At 53.4% G+C, this 20,096-nt stretch overlaps 1 protein-coding gene across 1 annotated transcript; it reads right to left on the bottom strand.

Annotated features, from left to right (window-relative positions):
- Nucleotides 1–9,664: 9,664 nt before the first annotated feature.
- LOC125512723 (alpha-1,3-arabinosyltransferase XAT2-like) lies at nt 9,665–11,928 on the bottom strand. The gene is made up of 3 exons (XM_048677814.1): nt 11,489–11,928; nt 11,283–11,375; nt 9,665–11,179 (listed from the first exon to the last, which is right to left on the bottom strand). The coding sequence occupies exons 1-3, from the start codon at nt 11,613–11,615 to the stop codon at nt 9,879–9,881; spliced, it is 1,521 nt and encodes a 506-aa protein (XP_048533771.1). The 5' UTR covers nt 11,616–11,928; the 3' UTR covers nt 9,665–9,878.
- Nucleotides 11,929–20,096: the final 8,168 nt, after the last annotated feature.

The following is a 20,096-nucleotide window of genomic DNA, read 5'->3' as shown; positions in this document are numbered from 1 at the left end:
GGTGTAGAGGCCAACTGTACAGGTTCAGTCACACTTGAAGTGGTCTTCGGATCTCCGGATAATTTCCGAAGCGAGGAGTTAATCTTCGACATAGTCCCATTCCGCAGTGGCTATCACGCACTGCTCAGGCGAACCGCATTCGCCAAGTTCAATGCGGTACCGCACTACGCATACCTTAAGCTCAAGATGCCAGGCCCTCGAGGAGTAATTACGGTCAATGGAAACACCGAACGCTCCCTCCGAACGGAGGAGCACACGGCGGCCCTTGCAGCGGAAGTACAAAGCAACCTCTCCAGGCAGTTCTCCAGTCCGGCCATTAAACGACTGGACACCGTCAAGCGCGCCCGGAGTAACCTACAACAAGACCGCCTGGCACGATCCGAGCAGGCGTAGCAATGCGGCCCCAACCCCGGCCCTCGCAAAAATGCGACACCAGTACTTCGTATACATAAATACGCTCTAGAAATACCATGGGTACAGGGGAAGGGGCACCATCACGGCACGCTCGAAACACGGCTTAAACCGCACCAGGGGCTGCCGATTTTTTTTCTCTTACTTTCAGAACTCCACACTTCAGAAGGCCTGTTCGGCAATTCAATTGCCGCACAAACGATGCAAGAACCAGGGAAGCAGACAAGCCACGCCGCATTACGGAACTCCCAGGTGGTCTCTATCACGAGCAGTATACCTGTTTCGCATACTATTCCGCAGCCTGCCCCTGGAACGGACATGTTACATAGTCCAACCTTTTGCTTATCACATTATTTGTATCGTTCTGCTTTGATCGCAGCCATCTTTAATAAACAGTGCATAGCTTTTCTCTATTTTTGCATTACTCTTTTTTAATATATGTTCCTTAACGACATGTTGCATCCGTACACTTTCGTACGAGCAAAATACGCCAGGGGATTTAGTACCCCTCAATATGGTGTGAGAAGTCCGAACACTTTAACAAGTGCGGCACCCCGAACTTATAGCATTATATGCATCGGCTCTGAATCATGTCTTGGGTCAATAGTTGGGTTTGCCCGGCTCCTATGTTTTGGTGCCTTACGTTCCGCCATATCGGCTAAGGTAGCACTAGGAGAACCACTGCGATTGTGCCCCAGTTGAGCTGGGTGGAGCACCTCAGTGGAGAAAGCTAAAACTGACTGTCATGATGAAGCGAGAGCTGGTCGCTGTTCGAGAGGTTTTTCGAGTCCCTAACGACTTATGCCGCTTAGAGCGAGGAGCCGGCTCTGTCCGGCCAAGGCGTGGATAGCGCCCCGAACTCGGTCTTAATACCAGGGGCATCGCTGAAATTTAAAATTATAGAATTCTATGGCTAAGTGAGAGTGTTCACGCATTATAGTCCGATTGCCTTGTTCGTTGGGCTGAGCGCCTCCCTCGAAGGACCCAAACATGGGAAAAGAGCGCTCAGGTTTATCCCCGAACATCCCAGCACTAGCGGCACGGGGGCAGAAGCCGACGACTTGCCATCTCTCAGAATTGATAAATAGCCGCACAGAAGATAATATTTTAAATTCCAAACAGCATTGCTTAGCGCATATGAACAAGTTTTCAGCGCACAGGACAAAACAAGCAAGTTTCACTCAAAAATTATATCCCTAGAACACTCATCCACCACAAGGCAGGCACCCTTCAGAACATCCTTATAATATTTCTCGGGCTTGCGATGCTCTTTCCCCGGCGGTGGCCCGTCCTTCACAAGCTTCTCAGCATCCAGCTTGCCCCAGTGCACCTTAGCACGGGCAAGGGCCCTACGGGCACCTTCAATACAGACGGAGCGCTTGATGACTTCGAGCCTTGGACAGGCCTCCACCAGCCGCCGCACCAGTCCAAAATAGCTCCCAGGCAGAGCCCCTCCGGGCCACAACCGAACTATGAGGCCCTTCATAGCCTATTCGGCCGCCTTGTGGAGCTCAACCAGTTACTTCAGCTGGTCACTCAGGGGCACGGGGTGTCCGGCCTCAGCATACTGAGACCAGAACACCTTCTCTGTCGAGCTGCCCTCCTCGGCTCGATAGAATGCGGCGGCATCGGACACACTCCGGGGAAGATCTGCGAACACTCCTGGAGAGCTCCGGATTCGGGTAAGTAACGAGTAACTCACGTTTATGTGTTTTCTTTGCATAAAGAATGCCTTACCCGCCGCTATCTTCTTCACCTCATCCAACTCCTGAAGGGTCTTCTGGGATTCGGCCTTGGCATACTTGGCATTTTCAATAGCCATCGCGAGCTCGGACGCTCGCGTCTTTGAGTCAAGCTCCAAACTCTCATGTTTTTCCATGAGAGCCTGGAGCTCTTGCCGTACCTTGCCAACCTCGGCCTCATACTTCTCCCGCTCGGTGCGCTCCGTGGCCGCCTTCTTCTCGGCCTCGACCAGCGCTTGCTTAAGGGTCGCCACCTCAGACGTGGCCCGTACAATAGCCACGATAATCCTGTCATTTTTTGCAATTGCACCTTTATATATATATATATATATATATATATTTATTTAAACAAGGTATTTCTTACCTTCATTGTCCTCGAGCTGCTTCTTGGCACGCCCGAGCTCTTGCTCGGACCGCTCGAGGTTCTGCTTTAGTGTGTCCACTTCCGCAGTCAGTGCGGCGGACGCAAGCAGAGAAGCCTGCATACGCATATTGACTCCTTTTTGTTAGACTCCTGCGAATTTGATTTGATCCTCTATTCGGCTTTTCTTTCCGAACACCAAACAGAGCATCAGGGGCTACTGTCTATGTGGTAATATTATTTACACATTCTTTACTTACCTCAAAGCCTGTTAGAAGGCTAGTACAAGCTTCAGTCAGTCCGCTCTTGGAGGACTGAACCTTCTGGACCACCGCACTCATAATGGTGCGGTGCTCCTCGTCGATGGAGGCGCCTTGGAGCGTCTCCAACAGATTGTCCGGCGCCTCCGGTTGGACGGGGGTCACCAGCACGGTGGGCTCGCTCCTCTTGGAAGGAGGTCCCCCGCCGGACTCTGGAACCTTTGAAGGTTTCGGAGTGGTGTCCGGCCTAGAGCCGGACTTGGAGCCCTGGGGGGTTTCATCCCCTTTACTCCTGGAGTCTGGGAGGTCGCCTTGCGGCGCCTCCAGGACCACCTCCTCCCGGCTTGGAACCTGTTGGGACAACACTTCAGTGTCGTCCATAGGGCGGGGGGAGGAAGCCTTCGGAAGCGAGTTCACATCCGACGAGTCCAGTGAGCCGCTCGAAGACGCGTCGAGCCGGTCTTTGGGTGGGCTGCATAAACATATTCGACATAAGGGAAAGTTGTGCAATAAATGAATACTATGAATTACTCTGGTATCCGGATACTTACGATTTTGCCAAGGGCTTGGCCCTGGGCAGCCACTCCTCTCCGCCGTCGTCGGCGTCGGTGGAGTAGTCCGGAGGAAGGGTTTTCCCCTTCTTGGACCCTCCGGCCTCCCCAGAGAGGTCGGCCTTCCTTTTCTTCTCTCCTCCCGCTGGAGGGGGAGAGGCCTCTTCTTCTTCCTCCTCATCTTCACGGGAGGAATGCGCCTCGGAACCATCGGATGATGGATCCGACACCTCCTGGCGTCGGGCACTCTTTCGAGTCCCCGTGGCCTTTTTCGCGGCCTTCTTCTCCGGCACCACATAGGGTGCCGGAACCAGCAGCTTCGCCAAGCGAGCGTCCGCTGGGCCTTCGGGCAAAGGAGCCGGACAGTTGATCTGTCCGGACGTCACCTGCCAATCCTGTCAAAGGTAAGGGAGCTTAGATCCCGCATGGAGTCAAACTATGAAAAACTGATACCCTGTAAAAGGAAAAAACAGCTTACCGCATGAGCGTGACGCTGCGTACTGAATCCGCGATCCTCGGTAGCGGACGCGGGGGCCTCGGCGCCCTTGAAAAGCACCTTCCAGGCATCTTCGTACGTCGTGTCGAAGAGCCTGCTCAGGGTTTGGTGCCGCGCCGGTTCGAACTCCCACAGGTTGAAAGCCCGTTGTTGACACGGGAGGATCAAGCGGATGAGAATAACCTGGACAACGTTGACAAGTTTGAGCTTCTTGTCCACCAGGGTTTCGATGCATGTTTGGAGTCCGGTCAGCTCTCCTTTTTTACCCCACGACAGGCCCGTCTCCTTCCAGGGGGTGAGCCGCGTAGGGGGTCCGGATCGAAACACGGGGGCTGCGACCCATTCGGGGTCGCGCGGCTCGGTGATGTAAAACCACCCCGATTGCCACCCCTTCAGGGTCTCCACGAAAGAGCCCTCGAGCCATAAGACGTTGGCCATCTTGCCCACCATGGCGCCTCCGCACTCCGCCTGGTTGCCGCGCACCACCTTAGGCTTGACATTGAAAGTCTTGAGCCATAGGCCGAAATGGGGGCGGATGCGGAGGAAAGCCTCACACGCGACGATAAACGCCGAGATGTTGAGGACAAAGTTCGGGGCCAGATCATGGAAATCCAGGCCATAGTAGAACATGAGCCCCCGGACAAATGGGTGGAGAGGGAAGCCCAGTCCACGGAGGAAATGGGGGAGGAACACCACCCTCTCATGGAGCCTAGGGGTGGGGATGAGCTGCCCCTTTTCGGGAAGCCGGTGCACGATGTCGTTAGACAAGTATCCAGCCTTCCTCAGTTTTTTGATGTGTCCCTCCGTGAGGGAGGAGACCATCCACTTGCCTCCCGCTCCGGACATGGCTGGAGAAGGTTGAGGTGGGAGTGCGGACTTGGGCGCTGGAGCTCGAGTGAGCGAGAATGGATAGGCAAAGGAGGAAGAAGGCATAGGTGAAAAGGTGGATCCTTATCCCCTTATATGGGTGGACGCAACTACGTGTCCCCACCAGCCTGGTAAAACTCGCTTATCTCCAAGCGCCGTAATCAATGGCGCGGTTGGGTTACCCACGCCCGTATTGATGAGAATCCCGGAATAAGGGGACACGATCTCTGCTTTGACAAGACGTGCCAAGGAAACCGCCTCGCATGACGCGCTGAGGTGGGATAATGAAACGACTGGGATAAAGGCTTGGCCGTGGTGTGTCACACTACGGAATACGTCAGCAGATTAGATTTGTGTAAATATTATTCTCTCTATGGCAATATGTGGAAACTTATTTTGCAGAGCCGGACACTATCTTTGTGTTCAAAATCTTCTATGAAGTACTTGAAGGAGGAACCCGCCTTGCAATGCCGAAAACAATCTGCGCGCCGGACTCGTCGTCATTGAAGTCTGGTTCAGGGGCTACTGAGGGAATCCTGGACTAGGGGGTGTCCGGATGGCCGGACTATACCTTCAGCCGGACTCCTGGACTATGAAGATACAAGATTGAAGACTTCGTCCTGTGTCCGGAAGGGACTTTCCTTGGCGTGGAAGGCAAGCTTGGCGATACGGATATGCAGATCTCCTACCATTGTAACCGACTTTGTGTAACCCTAACCCTCTCCGGTGTCTATATAAACCGGAGGGTTTTAGTCCGTAGGACAACATACGCAATTATAATCATACCATAGGCTAGCTTTTAGGGTTTGGCCTCTCCGATCTCGTGGTAGATCTACTCTTGTACTACCCATATCATCAATATTAATCAAGCAGGACGTAGGGTTTTACCTCCATCGAGAGGGCCCGAACCTGGGTAAAACTTCGTGTCCCTTGCCTCCTGTTACCATCCGACCTAGACGCACAGTTCGGGACCCCCTACCCGAGATCCGCCAGTTTTGACACCGACACTGGGCTTAGAATAAACTTTCATAAATGTGATCTAATCCCTATTAATGTCCAAGAGGAGGAAGCCCATAAGGTAGATCAAGCCCTGTCCTGTGGTTTGGGATCCTTTCCTCTCAAATATTTGGGTTTTTCCCTTCATTACACCAAGTTGAGGAGGGAAGACCTACAACCAGTGGTTGATAAGGTGTTGAAGAGGGTTGCTGGTTGGAGAGGTAGACTGTTAGGTTATGAGAAGAAGTTGGTTCTAGTTCAATCTTGTTTAGCTAGTATTCCCACCTATCTGATGAGCATGATTAAATTCCCCAAATGGGCTGTCAATTTGATCAACTCACAGATGGCCCATTGCTTTTGGGACAATTATGAGGGTCACCATAAGTACCATCTTGCCAACTGGGGCTTGGTGACCCAGAAAAAACAATATGGGGGCTTAGGGATTCCAAATATTGCTGAGATGAACTTAAGTCTACTAGCCTCCTGGGTTTATAAATTTCATAATGGTGATAGCAAGATGTGGAAGCAGATTGTTGACTATAAATATAGAGCCAATAATCCCAATATATTCTCTTGCCCTGATTCTAACTCTTCCCCTTTTTGGAAAGGGGTGTTATGGGCTGCTAAAGCAGCCAAGCAAGGGTATCAATGGAAGGTGGGCAATGGGAAGAGAGTTAAATTTTGGGAAGATCATTGGTTTGGGTCATGTAGCTTGGCTATTCAGTTTTGGGAATTGTATAGTATTGCTAATGAGCATAATCAAGCTATTGCTGACCTTTGGGATGGTAGTAACCTTAAGATCACTTTTAGGAGATGTATTGATAACAGATTGCTTCTCCTGTGGTATGACCTGCTGAATATTGTGCAGTCTGTTACTTTCAATGATGATGAGGATGCATTAATCTGGAAGCTAGAGGCTGGTGGTGTTTATTCTGTTAGATCTATGTATGCCATGGTCAATTTTAGGGGCATTAGCCCAATTCATATTCCTGACATTTGGAAAATTCATGTCCCTCCCAATATCCACATTTTTTTATGGCTGTTTGCTCATAACAAAATATTGGTTAGGGAGAACCTTGCTAAGAGACAAAACTTAAATGATTTGACTTGCTTGTTCTGCTCTGATGGTGAGAATATAAATCACCTGTTTTTTGAATGTGTGGTAGCCATGGAAATTTGGAGAAATATCCATTCCATTTTAGGTTACTCACATCTGCCTGCCCTTAATAAAGTGGCGGAAATGTGGAGTAGACATAATAACTTGCAAGCTAAAAATCTGGTTATTTCAACTACTCTCTGGGCTATCTGGAGATGCAGAAATGACTTGTGTTTTAATAACACAATTTGGATGGGTGTGCAAGTGGTTCTGAGAAAGATTGCAGGATACTGCAGCATCTGGAAGATCCTGTGCAAAGAGGTGGCAAGAGAGCGCGTGGAGGAGATTACTGTAGCTATCTGGGAGGCTGCAAGAAAACCACCGCTGCTGCTCTGGCCAGAGCCAGGCTGAAGAGGAACGAACTGTGGCTGCAATACTCCATGCAGAAGATGGGAGGCTGGGTGGACATGGGAGTTAATTAGTAGCTAGACCTGGTGTCCCTACTGTGGTTGGAGAGTGGCCAGTCCGATTTCTGATAAATGAACCTTTTCTTGCCTGGTAGTTTCAGCTGTCTTAGAGTTTTCAATTCAAAATTCTCAGGATGTTTGTGCCAGAGAGATGTTTCAATCTCCTCCCGCGGTCTGTAACTGATTTTGCACTCTGTGGTTTCGTTTTCTTAATGGAAATGGAGCCGGGGCAAGAGCCCTTTTCATCTAAAAAAAAATCGTTGAATAATTCTGCCTTTTAACCAGACGGCGAAATGCGGAAGAAAGATAACGAGACCGGACGGCGACACGCCGGCCGCCGCTGACATTTCTTCCCCTGGAAAAGAGAAGAGAAGAGAAGAAGACCGGCGAAGCTTCGGGCAGCCCGTGCGCCTCACACGATGTCACAACGAGATGACGCTGGCAGGCCGGGGCCGGAGGTAGCTCGGAGTTGGCAGCTCCCAGTTCGGCGACAGCGACGAGCCCACGAACCGGTTCACGGCGAAGGAATCAGCCAAACTTTGATTTCTTTTCCGCTGGCCGAACAATCAACCAACACATCGATCAGCTGACGAAATCGCTCCACCACTTCGCGGCAGCTGCCAACGAACTAGACAAACCTATCAGCTGGCCGGCTGACACGGGGCAGGAGCTCACCAAGCCGCAGTCCTCCTCCTCTCCCCCCATGGCCAAGAAATTTCTGCAGTGCGAGCCAATGGATTCTGATGTGCCGTTGTCAATGGAGATTTAGAGAGGGGATAGAAGATGGCAGCAACACATGGATTCATGGATCGTCTGCTGCTCCGTGCACTTGAGCTATATGTTCTTGGCGTTTTTCTTGTAAATTAATTTGATATACGAAGCAAATAATCACAAAAGGGTATGAAGCAAACGTCCTCTGTAACCACAAGTTCTTGCTCAATAATACAAAAGTGTTATTTTCTATTATCCGTAGAAGTTCAGTCTTCTGATCACAATGGAACATTGTTCATGCAAGTGTTGGTAAGTACTCCAATAGATAACTATTTCACTTGTATTGAAGAAGAAGTTGCTCCACTTTTCCCGTACTTGCTTTAAATGATCAAGTCTCTTGACCTCAATTGGAATTCCCCAAGTACAGGATATTTTCCGCATTTTCCTTATACTTCAGGTAAAAAAATCACTAGATTGTTCCTCTCTTTCACATGCATCTCTCCTCTTTCACATGTCTTTCCTAGACATTTAAAAAAAAAAACCTCGGCCATTATGTCTTTTCTTTTTACATTGTGAGACTGTTAATGTTGGTTGTGTACATCCTAATAATTATGCAAAGTACGATGTCCACTCATTATCCGTTGTACTCTGTCTGTAAGAAAAAATATAAAATCATTTAGATCACTACTGAAGCTATATCTTGAGTTTAATAAAATTGATATTTATCAAAGGAAGAGGCAATGGACTTTGATCTTAGGAAAATCATTTTCTAATCCAGACAACAAATTTCACTCTGGTGCACAAGATTTAGTGGTCCGGCCATGAATTATGCGCGTTGAATAGATCTACTCTAAAAAAAGGACATGTATTTTGATTTTCGAGTTTAATAAAAGGACATGTATCGAGAAGAAAAAGACAGTAAATTTCAGTCTCATGAAAGTTAATTCTCAATCCACTCAACAAATTTCACTCTCGTGCACAAGATTAAAGTGGTCCGGCCGCGAATATACTCCTTGAATAGGTCCGGTCTCGAAAGAAGAAGAAAATCGTTGAATCAGTCTGCCTTTTAACCAGACGGCGAAATGTGACCGGACGGCGACACGCCGGCCGCCGCTGACCTTTCTTCCCCTGGAAAGATAAGAGAAGAGAAGAAGACCGCCGAAGCTTCGGGCAGCCCGTGCGCCTCACACGATGTCACAACGAGATGACGCTGGCAGGCCGGGGCCGGTGGTAGCTCGGAGTTGGCAGCTCCCCAGTTCGGCGACAGCGACGCGCCCACGAACCACGGCGAATCAGCCAAGCTTTGATTTCTTTTCTCCTTTCCACTCGCCGAACAATCAACCAACACATCGATCAGCTGACGAAATCGCTCCACGACTCCGCGGCAGCTGCATCCATCTCCAACGAGCGAGACAAACAAACCTACTTACCAGCTAGCTGACACGGCGCAGGAGCTCGCCAAGTCGCAGTCCTCCTCCTCTCCCCCCATGACCAAGAAATTTCTCCGGCGCTAGCCGAAGGATTCTGAGTTTCTGGCACGCCATTATCAATGGAGATGGGGTGGAAGATGGTAGGATCACATGGATTCATGGGTCGACAACATGGAGAAGGGGATCGACTGCTGCTCAGTGCACTTGAGCTATATGTTCTTGGCATTTTTCTTGTAAATTAATTTGATATAAGAAGCAAATAATCACAAAAGGATATGAACCAAACATCCTCTGTTACCACAAGTTCTTGCTCGCCGTCAATGGGGTCTTACCAGAAGAAGAGCAAGAGGAAGAAGAAGAAGAAAAGAAGAAATCAAGAATCAAGTTAAGCAAAACGAGGCAGGCATGGAGCAGAGCAGATAGATATGCACGGACGGATCTACATCTACCGGACCGGGGACGGGCGCGGCCGAGCAGGGCGGGCTGAGGCTCAGGCCGCCGGCGTCGACGCCGGCGGCAGCCGGCTGAGCGCGTCCCGGAGCGTGGCCCTGAACTTGTCCAGGTCCAGCCGCACGTTCTGCTTGTCCAGGTAGGCGGCCTTGAGCGCGTCCCACCCCTGCTTGTGCACGGCGTAGGGGTCCGTCAGCACCTGGTGGTTCCGCGGGTACTGCTCCAGCAGCGAGCTCTCCTCCAGCTGCACGTTGTAGTCCATGTACGTCACCTCCATGTCCGCCGCCGGGTTCTTGAAGGTCACGCCGGTGAGCCACTCCAGGCCCCCGAACGGCACCACCTGGATCAGCACGGCCCCCGCGGGGAGGAACACCATGTTGGTCAGCCCGGCGCCGTGCACGCCCACCATCACGTCCGCCGAGTTCACCAGCCGCGCGAAGGTGGACATGTCGGTGTGCTGGTCGGGCTCCGCGATGCGCACGTCGAAGCCCATGGCCGTGGCGGCGGCCGCCATCTCCCGCTCGTTGAGGAACCGCCGCGAGTTCTTGCGGGAGATGATGAGGAGGCGCGGCTTGCCGGCGCCCGTGGCGCCGCCGCGGGACGCCGCGGCGCGCTCCAGCCCGAAGGCGTCGCGGAGGGTGCGCTTGAAGTCGACGATGGAGACGCCGCCGCCGGCCTTGGACGGGACGATGCCCATGTCCTTGTGGAAGTCGGAGCCGACGACGATGCGGGGCAGGCAGTGCACCTCCAGGTCGTTGTTCACGTCGACGACCTCGTACTTGGACAGCTGCCGGAACAGCGGCCGGAACTTGGCCACCCACCAGGGCTTGAGGTCGCTGAGCAGGAACTGCACCTCGCCGTTGAACCTGCGCGTGCTGAGGAAGAGCGGCACCAGCACGTCCGTGTAGTCGTGGTAGAGGTTGCCGGAGAAGCCGCGGTTGGAAAACACAAACCCGGGGACGGAGTGGTTCTTGGTGCAGGCCGGCGGCGGCGCGTCGGCCGGGAAGGGCCTGAGGAGGAACTCCCGGACGTGGGTCATGGCGACGGGGTCGTGGTACCGCGCGTACGGCTTGGTCCGCCACTCCCGGTCCAGCGAGTCGATGTAGATGGTGGAGGCGTTGCCGACCACCCGGATGTCCCCCGCCGCCTCGCACCGCTCGGAGCGCTTGCTCGTCATGAAGCAGGTCGGCTTCTTCTTCTTGTTGTGCCCCTTATCCTTATCCTTCCTCCCCGCGCCGGCGCCGGAGAAAACGGCTGTCTTCTCCGCCCTCTCCGCGGTGACCTTGGGCACCGGGGCGGCGCTGTCCTCCTCCACATCCTCCTCCGCGTCCTCCTCTGACACTGACCAGCAAAGAAGGAAGAGTCTTGAGCAACATACTACATACATTTCGCCCCCAAATTAGCACTCAATCTCGGTCAATCGATCCGGAAGACAGGGGCGCACCTCCGACCGTGGTGGCGGCGGGCGTGGGCTCGTCGTCGGTCTCCATCCGGATGCTGGAGTTCATCTGCTCCTTGAGCTGGTCGTCCGGCTTGCCTGCGGCCGTCCCAAGAAAACATCCAAGCTCTCATCCATCCATCCATCCAGCCATACCCAAGAAGAAGAAAGAAGCAAGAAGTGAAGGGGGAAGAAGAAGATAGAAGACATACCGAAGGGGGTGGAGCAGTATCTGGCCTTGACGATGCTGAGGACGCAGAGGGAGAGGAGCATGGCGGCGATGATGACGCCGTTGCTGACCCGCCGCGGCTCCTGCCGGCTCCGCAGCGCCGCCTTCATCTCCGACGCCGACCCCAGCGCGCCCTCCCGCTCCTCCTCCGACCTAGACCAGATCTGGAGCAAGCAAGGAAGCTTGCTTGCTTGCTGGGCTTTGCTTCTTCCCTGCCGCCTGCCTCCCCCCAAGGAGGAAGACTCTTCTCGAGACAGAGAGAGAGAGAGGGGAGAGAGATGCTTTGAAACTTTCTCGTGCGGCTGGATCTGGATGGACCTCAGCTGCTCTGCTTGCCGAGCGCCGATGATTAAACGAGGGTGGTAATAAAGAATCGGAATGCTCTGCGGCAACTCATAAGTGAGGGATTATTGCAGCGAAATCCATCCAGGATGGTTAGCAGCCTGGCCCCCCGGGACTAGCCGCCGTCGTCGTGCGGAGGGACTGGAACGCACGACGTGCGCGGCGGACCGTTGACCGGCCCGGGCAGGCTGGGCCGGCCGCGCCACGCAGGGTGGGCGTGCACGGTCCGACCCACGCCCGCACCCACACTGTTGTTGAGTCGCCTCTTCCCTGATCTCTCTCTGTGGGGTGGTGGTGTTATTGTTTTTTTCCGTTTTCGGCCACGGGAGAAGAGGCATGTATGCCCGGACCGGCCGACCGGGAGCATGAATGTGGTATCTACGACCGTCACGGGTTGTCCGTCCTACGGACCGACGTGCCAACACGCGTGAGTTTGTATATATATACGAATTTATAATAAAAAATGAAACTCTGGTTAGAGCATCTACAGCCACATATAGCAAATCCGGCCCTCACTCCGGCGCCTCCTCCTCCCCCTGCCGCCGCCGGGGGCATCGCAGGCTAAGCCTGTGTGCTGCAGCGGCGGCGGCGGCGTTTCTCCTCATCCCGCGCTTCGGTCAGGACGGCGGCGACTTGTGATGGCCGGATCTACGACAGTGTGTGCGGGGCGGCGGCGGCGTACGGCTGCAGGTCCAGTGACGGCGCTTGATCTGGGGCCAGATGGACTCCGGCGGGCCGCAACCTCGTGTACCGTTCCGTTAATGGCTTGTTGTCCCTGGGATCGACCTACAACTCGAGGACGCCGGGGGCTGCGGCCCAGGGCGTGGCGGTGGTGGCCACCTTCGCCATCAGAGATGGTCGCCCTGAAGCTGGGTGGTCGGATCTCCAGATCCGTCATCTAGTCCCGGGTGCAAGTTGGGGAAACAGAGTTGCCAGTGAAAACCAAGCCGATGGCGGCGTCTTGCATCGTTACCTTCATGAAGGCATCGTCGTGTAACTTCTGTCGACTCACTCGTGTTTCTTCAGGGTTTACCCTAAGATTTGGTAATCTAGATCGGACGACGGCAGTACTACGGGTTCGTTTCTTTCTCCGGAGCATCGTTTGTGGAGCAGCGCTGGAAGTCAGAGGCAGGAGGTGGAGCGGCTTCATCTTGCACGAAGCTTCATTGGAGATATCAAGTCATCCCTAATCGACAAGTGCTACGCTTTGTCATGCCTAGTCGGCAGGTGCTACGCACGACAGATCTTCCATAGACTTCAAGCTGTGTCGGCTGGTGGTACTTGGCGGCATGGTGCTGAGGTGTACCGGTAGCGACCGCGACGTGCTCAGCTGTTCGCGCGCGGGGAGGTGGTGCCCTTGGGCGCCATGGTGGCATCGAGGGCATCTAGACTGGGCAAGGTTGATGCGTCATATAGCTCGAAGATGGAGTGGTGGCGGTTGGCGGCGGCGGCCTCTGAGAGCCCGCCGGACCGATGTGTGCCCCAGACCCGACATGTGGCTTGGTTGAGGCCTTAGGTCTTAGATGTTAGGCTTGGCTGCGAGGTCTGTGGTATTAGGCCCGGACTATCAACATTTCTACATCAACTGGATAGGAGTAGCGACAGATGTTGCCTAGACGGTGGCTTCAGACTTACTTTTGTATTTCTTTGCAAAGTCTTTTGAGAATAATTAATAAAGTGGCTGCATGCATCGCCTAGATGCAGATGCCGGGGTCTTCCTCCTTTTCTAAAGAACGTACTACATCGATCCTATCTACTCCTAGTCGGATATCACAACAATCTCTGTGCCCGGCTTCGGCAACATGGGAAGCAGCTGCAGCTCCGGCCTCCTCCGCCTCTATCTTCGCGTTGAGCTCGTCGAAGAGCGTGTCGGTCTCCGCCTGATGCCGCCGGAGGAACGTCCGGTTGGCCTCTACATAGGCCTCATCCTGGATGGACTCCAGGATGGCCTGCTGCACGGCCATCTCGTCGGACTGGGAGACAACGAACTCTGTCTCCGCCTGCTCCATGTTGAAGGCTGGCACCTGCTGATCCAGCTCGTCCGCCTCCTCCACTTGCATCGGAGCCATCTCCTCCTCTTTCTCCGGCTGCTCATCCTCCTCCTTCGGCTCCGGCGAGTCCGGAGGCAGCCCAACAGCGATGCGGGCGGCGCGCGCGGCTTCCCTCGTCCGGATATACTGCTGGATCTCGTATCACCGCTCTGGCATCAGCAATGGCATAGTAGGTGATCTTGCTCCTGACCATGTTGGAGTGCCGGAGCGTGGGCAAAGCGCTGGAGCGAGAGAGGAAGGACGTGGAAGGGCTCGGACTAGCGGCGCGGAGAGGGGGAATGGGATGGGTTAGGATTGCGGGACGTCGGCCGGCTTAAATAGCCGGATGTCGTCTTGGACAGCAAGCCGGAACGGCGCCGCGTGATGTTCCCACCGCGCCGATAGACGTGGCGGTCGTCGAACCGCTGGGTTTCCGGACGTTTTCGTGTGGGGCCACACCGTCAGGCCGACGTGGCGGGCGTGACCGGGCGCCCTCCATATCCATCTCATATTTGGGCTGGATATGGGGGGTGCCGGTCAGTCCGGGCGTTTGAGGGGCCCGTCTGGGTCCAAATTTCATGACGAGGCAGCGACCGGACGGCTTGTCCGGGCGTTTGAGATGGGTTAGAGAGGTCCGTTTGTAGATGCTCTTAAGAGTGTGAAATTACCAAGTGACAGAAAATGAAGTCTTTGCTCTCGAAGGCGCGGATTAATTTTTTACGCAGACCCCTCCGTTATGGTTTGTGATAATTGATTTCTACTTAGCTTATTTTGATTCTCAATATGAAATCAACCAATGCAGGAAGGATGTAGTAAGTGATCATGTGTACTGCATTTGAAGACGTGGTCCGACGCTTAATTACATCCTACTTGTACCTGGCCATACATCGATTTCCTTGGAGCGGTGAGGTCATGGCTTTTCATCATGCGCGACGACGAGCTCTACTTTTGGGCGCTTCGGATCGGAATGGCAGGAAGGGGTTTCAGCGACGACGAATGCGGAGAGAAGTTAAAGTAAAATGATGCAGTACATGTCGGGATGATCTTCGGCCAGAAATTGGCGACACAACAAATTGGTAACATTTTTTTAGTACCTATATGGTTTAGTGCAAAATTTGAAGCACGGCCTACATATCAAACCACATTTTAAAACCAGAGAACATTTAAAATGACAATTTTGTCTTTCACACGACGGCATCATAGTTACATGGCTAATTTGTTTTCTGAGCCAATAGTTACATGGCTAATGGTTTGCGGCCAGCATACCATATTTGACTACCCGATAGATTAGCAACATTTTTAGACAACCAAGGCAAAAAGGTTAGCCCATCAAATCAATAGATAGTTTGACCCGGCCTACATATAAAACGACATCTTAATACTAGAGAAATCATTTGTGTGCAAAACGAGCCAACATCTCTCTAGTTCACAATCGCGTGATGGTGATGTGAGGAACGGGATCCCCGTCATGGGGATAGCATCTAAATTCTAGGTTGGTTATGCTTTTTTAAATCCCGCAACAACTTGATGAGAAACCAAGATGTGAAAATCAGTTGCGGGGTTGTGGAGAAGATGTTTTTTCTGTCTTTAGGGCTCATTTGATTCAAATGAATTCTATAAGATTTTTGGAGTGTTAGAACCCTTAGACATTTTTCTATGCTGATCGTTTTATGTGTAATATTGAATCCTATAGGAATGCTATTCTAAACAATTATGTGTAATTACGTTTCATAGGAATGGCATCCACTCCAACATCGTTTTACATATTCTTGGTTTTGTCTGTGGCATCAAATGCTATATACGCTATGGTATCCCACTACAGTTTTCCAATTCCTTTGAATAAAAGAGGGCCTTAGTTTTTTTTTTCAGTTTTGGCCGTCAGCTAAAAAAACTTAGTTGTTTCATTCATTAAAGAAGATGTAATTTATTGAGAAACATAACAATCTTTAATCAACTACCCTTTGTCCTAGTTCTAGGCCGTTGATTATTTCCTGGCCGTCCCCGGCGGGGCCCCGCAGCGGGAGATTAGGTAATGCTAATCTCGTGATTTCTGCCAATCAGCCAGCAGCCTGCTACCGGTACATGTAGATGGGATATCTTGTTTGGTTGGTTTGGTAAGCAGCCAGGACCGGCGGCCGGGTCGCGTCCCTTTTCGCGTTGGTGACGCGGTATCGGCGGCGTACTTCCGTGTCTCTTTCTGTTAGGACAAACGCTAATGTCCATGCGCAGCAAATAAACGGGAAATAATTGGGGGCTGGGATGGTTTAGGGCATCTGCATTGGCAACCTGACATAGATGCGGGAGGCAGTCATCCAACGATAGCCGCATATATTTTCACAACAACTCAAATCAACTGAAAGAAAATCATGCAAACAAGTGTGGATTTCATATAAACACGGACTGATTTTATATAAATATGACGGATTTCATTACAAATACATGAAAGCGGTCCTAGACGGGCTAATCTACATGATCGCCGTCGTCCGGTCCCCGTCTCCGGCCATGAACCAAGAGAACGGAAGCTTCGCCTTTTTCAGCTTGTTGGGCTAGCAATCCGCCTCCACGTCGCCGTCAAGTGACTAAACGATCGAAGATGTTGAGCCCATCAAGCTTGGTGTCGACGGGAGGGGAGGAGCAGTGGCCTTCCTAGGACACGAGCGGCGGCTACCTACCGTGCACTACTCTTCCTCGCTGCAGGCGGCGCCTGCGGACGTGCCGGCATCTTCGATAGCAATGGTGGTCATGGTCTTCGTCTGCTCTGGCGTCAGCCCGTCCCAAAGAGATTTGGCCGTAGAGGGATCCATGGCGGGGAGTGGTGTGGAGAGGGATGAGTGTGGCTATGGCCGGGGCATCAGGAGAGTGGTTTATATAGCACTGGTGGGCGGCAGATGGACGGACGGATGGGGCCGAAGGAGACGCCTCCGCAACCGCGTGCCATCAATGCGTCTGGCAGACAGACGGACAGGCGGCCGGCCATTGTGTCGTTTGAATGCGCGGCAGTCGCATGCACCGGGAAGCGGCGCGGATGGTGCTTTCTCGATCAGCGCGCCACTTCAATGCCGGCGCCAGTGAGCGGCCGCGTCTGCTTTGGGCGGGCATGAATGCAGGCGCTGACGCTCGGAAGTGGCGCCGATCGAATACGCACGGAAGGGATGTGGGGGTTTTTGGTTTGGCCCGGGCAGTCAGAAACAGGCTTGAGATCGTTTCGGACTCCCACAAACCTCTCCATTTTTATCTCCGGTTTGCGGGATAAATCGCGTCCGGACCGCCTCACGGACCGATACAGGGTCGTGTTGGATGGCTTCCGCGGTTCAGACAGTGTGGTCCAAACGGTTGCAGAAAGTTTACGGGTCTGCGATTGGAGATGCCCTTACCACCATAAAAGCATCTCTAGCAGACCCCTTAAAACTGTGACCCACATAAGTGTTTTAAGGGCCGAGAAAAACGCATTATAAAGGTTCATTTTAGCTGCGGCCGAACAGAGCCCGTATGATCAACCCGTGAAAAAGAATATTATCTAAATATACCATCTCCTTCCTCACGCCCTTCCCATTGCGACCTCCGTCCCCTCGCCGTGTGTGCACCCTGCCTCCGCGACTACCTCCTTGTGCTCGCCACCGGACGCGCCCGGGTTGGGGCCAACAACAGTGTTGACTGCAGCGGCAGCCGCCGCCGAGGCGGTCACGGCTGACTCGCTTGAAGCTAGCTAGCTAGGTAGCAATTCGAGCGCGGTGGTCGAGGTGAGCGTGGCCGCTGAGGACGGGCGGACGGGAGCGATTCATGAAGGTTTCGATGGCAGTTGGATTTCCGCCAACGGTCTTTCGCGTATACAGGGCACCCCGGGTTGTCTCGAAAATCCTTATTTTCACAGATTTGATCGGAATGTTTTCCGTGCCCCTTAAAAGAAATTTACAGATCAGAGTCGTTTACGGGTTCTATTTGGGTCGCCTTTTCCGTCTAAAACTGTAAGCTGACAGTTATTTTATAGTTTAGTGCATTTTAAGAGCAACTCCAACGGGCCGACTCAAATGGACGACGCTTTTGTCCATTTTCTGTCCGTTTGGGTCGGCCGCCCGCCCGGCGCCCTCTTTTAGATTTGGGTCGGCAGTGCGCCCAATGCGTCGACCCATTTCATGACCACACGCGCATAGATCATACCAGGGGCCATGTCGTCGCCCTGGTTTTGGCGCTCCAGCGCGCAGGAAAGGTTCGCGCGTGCGGGAAAAAAATTGGCCTAGCGTGTGCTGGTTTTGGCGTGCCGCGGGCGGCGCTCGTTATTTAGAAGGTGCTCCTTCCACACTCTGTCCGGCGCCCACTCGTCTCGCCCCCTCTCACTAGCCTCGCCGCCTCTGTGCCACCATGTCGATGCGCTGTCTGGGTGCTTTGGATTTTCGTGGAGTCCGCGAGCGCCGCTCTGGCGCCTTCTCCTTCAAGATCTGGTTTGGCGAGAAACGCCTCATTCTCGGCAACTTCGACACCGCAGAGGAGGCGGCCCGCACGTACATCGCAGCGGCGTGGCGCCTCCTGCGGCCTCGTCGGGAGATGAATTTTCCCGACGTGTCGACGAGCCAGTGGGCGCAGGATATCGCGCCTCTCCCGTGGCTTTTCACCGACGAGGATCGTCGTGACCACCGGAGGCGGCAGCGTCGCCTCACCATCGCCGAGATGGACGTGGAAGCCATGGCTATGTGGTGCGAACGCTTCCCGCAGGACATCGTCGATGAGCGCCAATTTTACAAGCAAAGGAGGACGGAGAGGGAGGCGAGGAGGACGGAGCGAGCCGCCTATCGGGAGGACAAGCGTGGGCGGAAGCAGGACGCGCAATTAAACATGAAACTAGGAGAAGCGTCGTCCTGGGACTCCGAGGACGAGCGGTATACTGACACCTACATTCAGACGTCGGAGGAGGACATTACCGAGTCGGAGTCGGAAAACGACGAGTAGTTAATTTTTTATGTCTATACTAGAACTATCTGCGTATCCTTTATCTATTGAAAAAATGGCCGACGGCGTCGGCGATGAAGGAGGCGGTTGAGGGTGTACTGTTCGATGGGAAGAGGCCAATGTCACACCGACCAGCGGGCCTGGGAAGGGGAGAGGGCAAGCGCGTGTGTCCCTCTCGTGTCCGCGTCGGCAGGCGGACGCAAGCGGACGCGCATTCGTTTGGGTCGACACGTTGGAACGACATTTCTATTCGCGCTGACCCAAACAGACAGCGGTGGACAAAATAAGTCGCTTCATTAAGGTTGCTCTAAGAGGCGTGCTACAGATATGCTTTAACATGTGGCTGGATATACGGGGCAAGCGGAAGAGAGCTGATCATCGGGGACCCGGCATCTCGTTTGGCACTCTGCTCCCAGTCATTTCCGCTCAAGGCAGCGCCCGGTTAATTCCTTTGCAGTAAGAATCGAAATGCCTTTACTTTGGTTATAGATTCAAAAGATGAAAACTGTGACAGACCGAGCCCCGGGCAGGCACGCACGGGCACGGCCGTTGCTTTCGAGTCACACTCACTTCTGCCCGTACATATACGCTTGTATATACTCCTATATATTTTTGCAGCGGTTGGAGAGTCGACTTACGTACGTACATACGGAGGTACAACATGCGTACGTACACAGGCGGTTCTAAACCTCTAGACGCGCACGCACCGCATATCTGCATGTTCTCCCATCTTGTCATCTCGCTCGTGGCAGTGCGTGCATACGTATAGGTTGCCGTGGCCTGGCGTCCCCGTCTGTGTGCGCCGCGTCTCAGAGCATCTCCAGCCGCGTCTTCAATAGACCCTCTTTCTTTCTTCCTAAAGTCTTTTTTAGTGCTGATGTTGAAAAATCGATCCAGTCGCGCCTACACGAACTTATTTTTCGCCAAATTGGGCCGAAATTGACGCCGGCGCACCTAACCCGAACCCGGCGCGCTGGGGGCGCCCGAGGGCGCCGGCGCGAACGTTTTGGCGCGAAAGAGCGGCGGGACCAGCGCGTCAGCGAGACAAAGGGTGGTCGTCCTCATCGTCTCGGTTTTCCCGTGGAGAATCAATGCCAAGGCTGCCGCCGGTCACCCATCCATCGGCATCGGCAGTCCTCCTCGCCGCCGCACTTCCTCCCCTCTCTCCGTCGTTCGAGCCCCTCTCTCCCCCCCGGTAACCATGAGCGCGAGGTACCCCGGCGACGCGGCGGTGGCCTGCATGAGTGGGAGGCCTACCTCCTCCACGAGGCCAAC

This window comes from Triticum urartu, chromosome 6 (genome assembly GCF_003073215.2).
Source record: "Triticum urartu cultivar G1812 chromosome 6, Tu2.1, whole genome shotgun sequence".
In the NCBI taxonomy this organism is placed as follows: domain Eukaryota; kingdom Viridiplantae; phylum Streptophyta; class Magnoliopsida; order Poales; family Poaceae; genus Triticum; species Triticum urartu.
Note: the sequence above shows the minus strand (reverse complement) of the source record. Positions and strands in the feature narration are given on the sequence as shown.